The 5,306-nt window shown below is 33.8% G+C and overlaps 1 protein-coding gene across 1 annotated transcript; it reads left to right on the top strand.

The window, feature by feature from the left end:
* Window positions 1-794: 794 nt before the first annotated feature.
* LOC114386989 lies at window positions 795-1,658 on the top strand. The gene has a single exon (XM_028347080.1). It carries the CDS (start codon window positions 1,016-1,018, stop codon window positions 1,349-1,351), a length of 336 nt encoding a protein of 111 aa, XP_028202881.1. The 5' UTR covers window positions 795-1,015; the 3' UTR covers window positions 1,352-1,658.
* The last annotated feature ends 3,648 nt before the right edge of the window (window positions 1,659-5,306 follow it).

Raw genomic sequence — 5,306 nt, 5'->3', positions numbered from 1 at the left:
TTCAAAAATTAGTTATTATTGATATTGAAATTGTAAAAAAAAAGTCATAATATCATTGACAATATATTCTTATAATTTTTCATAATTGTTAAAAGATTTATTTTATTAAAAATTAAAGTGAAACTTTATATATATATATATATATATATATATATATATATATATATACACGATGGTTCTTCCGTTATTTTCTTCTCACTTCATATTCTGTACAGCTTATTCATTTTTTCTTTATTTTATTTTTAATTTTGTAGTCTCTAATTTTTTGGAGATAAACTTTTTCTGTTTTTAAATTTCTTTCTATTGGCTATATAGTAAGGTAGTGAAAAATTAATAAGCTCATACAATTCACGGACTAAAACACTAGTTATTAATTTATTATAATATAATTTATATATTTAAAATACTTATTTAATAAAGTTTTAATTACATAAATAAATATTTATGTAGTACGTTTACTAACAAAAATAGTAGGTTTTTTTGTACAAAAATATTATTGTTTTTATACTAGGAATACTGGTTAATCTATTGCTAAAATTAAACTTGAAAAAAAATCTAAACAATCCAATTAAATTGATATCCGAAAAACCGTGAAATCAGAGGACAATGGGCTTTTTTGGGTTTTCAAAATTTTCAAAACCCATTCAACCGAAAACAGTTACGGAAGCTGAAACTAACCAAAGCAGCCACACGTCAAAACAAAACAATACCTCATATGTGTTGTGTTGCGCGCGCGTACCCGGTCTCCGAAGTGACCCACAAGACACGCCTCTCACATCGCTCGTCAATCCCGCATGTGCCGTTTGTCGACAACAACCTAACGTGCCTCTTCCCCCCCTCCTCTCTCTATATCACTTTCTCTCCCACTATTTAACACCCTCCACACTCCCCTTCCATAACGCCCACCACTGTTCTTCCGGTTAAAAACCTTCGGGTGGGTGGCACACTTCTTCCCTACAGGCAGCGTCAGCTAAGAATTAAGCCAAAATAATTAATTAATTCTTGGCAAAATCACATGGCCGCCGCCGCAGATGGGCTCTTCCGGCCGATCTACGAGGGCTGCATCTCCGCCTACGACAACGACGTCGAGCGCCGCCCCTACCACAAGAACTGCGGCTGCGCTCTGCACAGCAAGTCGAGGAGGAACAGCAGAGCGTGCACGCACAAGTTGCCGAAATGCAACAACGTGTCCTACCCCATGAGGAGGGCTTGGAGTGAAGGGAGCTTGTCAATGGCTTCGGCAACAACTTCCGCGCATTCCTCTCCTTCTTCTTCTCCCGCCGCTGGGTTCAGGCCTCAACACGACGAAGAGGGAAATAGTAACAAATTAGGAGTTTTATTTGAGATGTGATCAGGAAATTGAGAATAATTAATAATTAATTAAGTAATTAAGCAATACTACCATGATCTTTTTGATAAAACTCCTATTTTGTTTTGTTTCCTCTTTCTTTCTTTTTTCTTTTAGTTTTGAATAATTTGAGTCCGGTTCGGTTGAGGTCTTGGTTAACTTTTTTTTTTTTTATCTGTTGAAGGTCGTCTTGGGATTGTATTGATCATCTTAAGCCATTTTGATTTAGGGGTTCCTGATCAATTCGGTTGGTTCTGAATTGGACGTCCTCATTTCTTGTAACGAAGCTAATTGAATTTTTTTTATTATATATAATAATCTTTTTAGTGTATATATCTCTCTATTTCAGTTCTTTGGATACTTGGGGTTCATGTATATATTGAAAGCTTGATGTTGCAGTCCAGAATATGGTTGATTGAATGTGTAGTTTTTCTTAATTTGGTTTGAATTTTTTATCGTCAACCAAAAACTGCATTTATGCAAATCGTGATTCGAGGAGGGATCTTTCTCGGTGGTTTCTTTTTTGGTTTTTAAGAGATTAATTGCCCGTATTTGAATCAAAGAAATTATCTTGATTTTATATATGTATCTTCCAACTAATATTCTAACTCAAGAAGTGTAAAGATTATTAAAGTAAATTTTTTATCTTTGTTAATAACTTTTTTTCACACATGACTACGATTATGGAATCCCTAACAACGTACTTAACCAACCCAGTTATTTATTATCTGTGCTGCCTATAAATTATCTTGTTTGTTTAAAAGAAAAAAAAAATTATCTTGCAAGATGGGGTTATGACTTATGAGCTATGAGTCTTGTTGCGGCGACCATGTGATGTGATGTGTTAAGCGGCTTTTTTAAATGCACCCAAACCAACTTTGTAGCGAATAAATGAGAAGGTGGGGAGCTGGCAACACACGGTGTCACAGCTAATTAATTACGCTTTCCAGAACTTATGGATGCTTTTTTGGAAAAAAGACTAACAAATATTTTTTGTTAGACTGGTGTCCTTGTATAATTTAAAAATCTTCATCTGTTACAGTACTGACCCACATGGGACGGTCAAGAATTATGGCATGCACTTCCAAATGGATTGATGCATGATTGCAAGTTTGCAACACAATAATGTTATAATATTCGTAAATATCTAGCCCCACCCGGTGAGATACTAATGAACCAAGATGTACTACAGTAGCAAAGACATAGGAGATTACTCCAATCGGTTACCTGGTGGTCAAACATTTATAAAATATTGGTTAGATTCAGTGAATCTCAAATATTTATTATGAAATGTGTTCATGTCTTAAAAGAAGACGGGGAACTTTAACTTAAACCACCATCAACGTTTTTCCTTAACTTTGTATGAGGATCAACTTGAGGTGAATTTTATTAATATATGTGTTAGTTTTGATTTTGAAATCAAATTAAAATGGTTCTGATTTTTTTATTCACTTTTTTTATTTGATCAATCACTCGACCTAGTCATATTTAGTAACAACATTTCAGTTTTAATTATAATTATAAAGTTGTAGAGAGTATACTTACATCCTCAACTTTTATGGTATATTTTATGGAGTAGCATTCATTTTAAGAATTTATTATAACTTTCATTATCAATTAGGATGAAATAATTTTGTCTCTTAATTATTGTAAAGAAACAAAGTGAATTTTTCTGTGTTAGAATCTTAATCCCACAGGTAGATTTTGATGACATATTGGTTTACATGCATTTTAAATCATTATAAGCACTGATATTTGGTTACATGTTACAGTTCCCATGTTGACGGGAAAATTATAAGCAATGGAAGGAACATGTTCTTCTCCATTTAGGGTTTGTTGATCTTGACTATGCTCTCCATGGGGATGAGTCAGTTGAGCTTACGGATTCTAGCCCTTCAAAAGAAATTATGTTATACAAACGATGGGAAAGATCTAATCGTCTTTCCATTATGTTCATCAAGATGCTTATCTCTGCCAGTATCCGTGGTTCAATTCCAAAATGACAAAAAGTCAAGGATTTCATGAAAGCCTGAAAGTTCCGAGAAGGCCTTGGCTAGCACCCTAATGTCTAAGTTGTCATCTGTGAGGCTCATTGAAGTCGCAAGTATGAGAAAACACATTATGGAAATGAGGGATCTAGCAGCTCAACTTAAGTTGCTCTGGGTTGAAATTTTTGAGTCATTCATGGTGCACCTAATTTTGAATTCACTCCCATCACAATATGGTCCCTTCAAAATATCATACAACACAAATGGTCAATCAATGAAGTTCTGACCATGTGTGTCTAGGAGGAAGGGAGACTTGCTCAAGAAATTGGTGAAGATGCTCTTACTGTGACTCAAGATAAAAGGGAAAGGAAGGAAAATAATCATATACCTCCTATTGCCAAAATTAAAAAGGAGTCTAGGTGTTTTTTTTTTTTTGCAAAAAGAAAGGGCACATAAAGAAGGACTGCTATAAACATAAGGCTTGGCTTGGCTTGGCAAGAAGGGTAATTATTTTTCCGTTGTATGTTTTGAATCTAATATGGCTGATATTTGTCATGATACATGGTTTATTGACTCTAAATCTATGATTCATATTTCTAATACCATGCAGGGCTTCTCAAGCCAGAGGGAGCCAAATGAAGGTGAACGTGTTAGTCAAGTGGCCTCAGATATCTTAAGAAGGGGGGTTGAATTAAGATATTGCAAACTATTTTCCCAATTAAAATTCTATTTCACTTTCTATGCAAGTTACAAATTCCCTTAAAAATGAACTCTTAAATAATGATTCAAATAGAACAATCTGAATATAAATATAAAGCAATAATAAATAAAAGAGTTTAAGGGAAGAGAAAGTGCAAACTCGGATTTATACTGGTTCGGCCACACCCTTGTGCCTACGTCCAGTCCCCAAGCAACTCGCTTGAGAGTTCCACTATCTTGTAAAATCCTTTTACAAGTTCTGAACACACAAGGACAATCCTTCCTTTGTGTTCAAAATTCTTTTACAACAAGAGACCCTCGGTCTCTCAATCCCCTTTGAGAATTTAGAAAGAATAGAAGAATGAATCTCTCTTGAAAGAGATAGATTTTACAATCTGAGCACTCAATTAATTCCTTTTTGAATTACAAGTGTATTGGCCAAGGAATTCTTAAGAGGATGAAATGTTTTTTCTCTTTGAGAGAATAAGACTTTTTGTTATGAAAAACTCTGAGCAAATTCGTGTTTCTAGTCACATATATATAGACCTTTGATGGTCATGTAAAAACCATTTGAAAAGATGTGACTCTTAGAAATAATTTTCTGAAAATCTCCTCTGGTAATCGATTACAGGTTTTAAAATTTGAATTAAAACGTTTATTAACTGCAGGTAATCGATTACCAATATTGTGTAATCGATTACACAGTCTAAAATTTGAATTCAAATATTTAGTAGCTGTTGTAAACCATTTTTGGCCACTGGTAATCGATTACATCCTCTGGTAATCGATTACCAGAGAGTAAATCTCTTGAAAAACACTTTTTAACTTAAATTACTTGGCCAAACCTTTTGCTATATCAATTAGGAATTCCCTTCCTAAATACTAGTGATCATCTTGATGTTGTGTTTTGTATTCTTGAATCATTGTCTTGAATTTAAACTTGAAAAGCGTATTTGCATCATTTGCATCAAATCATCATGATCATCATCAAAACATCAAAGTCATTTGCTTCTACAGAACGGTTCATATACTCTGGGAATCGGATGTGTTCACATGTGGCAGCTATTGGCACATGTAGACTTAATTTAGGATCTGGATTTGTTTTTGAATTGAATAATATCTTTTATATTCCGGAATTTTCTAGGAATTTAATTTTTGTTTCTAGACTTGTTCCTTTGGGTTATTCAATAAAGTTTAACGCATCCAGATTTGATTTATTGTTTAAGTATACTATTATTGGAAATGGTGTGTTGAATGGCGGTTTGTTCAAA

This window comes from Glycine soja, chromosome 15 (assembly GCF_004193775.1).
Source record: "Glycine soja cultivar W05 chromosome 15, ASM419377v2, whole genome shotgun sequence".
Classification (NCBI taxonomy): domain Eukaryota; kingdom Viridiplantae; phylum Streptophyta; class Magnoliopsida; order Fabales; family Fabaceae; genus Glycine; species Glycine soja.
This window is presented reverse-complemented; position numbering and strand designations above follow the sequence as displayed.

Bases quoted from the DNA above. Each gene is read 5' to 3' on its own strand.
- LOC114386989 (XM_028347080.1), top strand. From the start codon at position 1,016: ATGGCCGCCGCCGCAGATGGGCTCTTCCGGCCGATCTACGAGGGCTGC.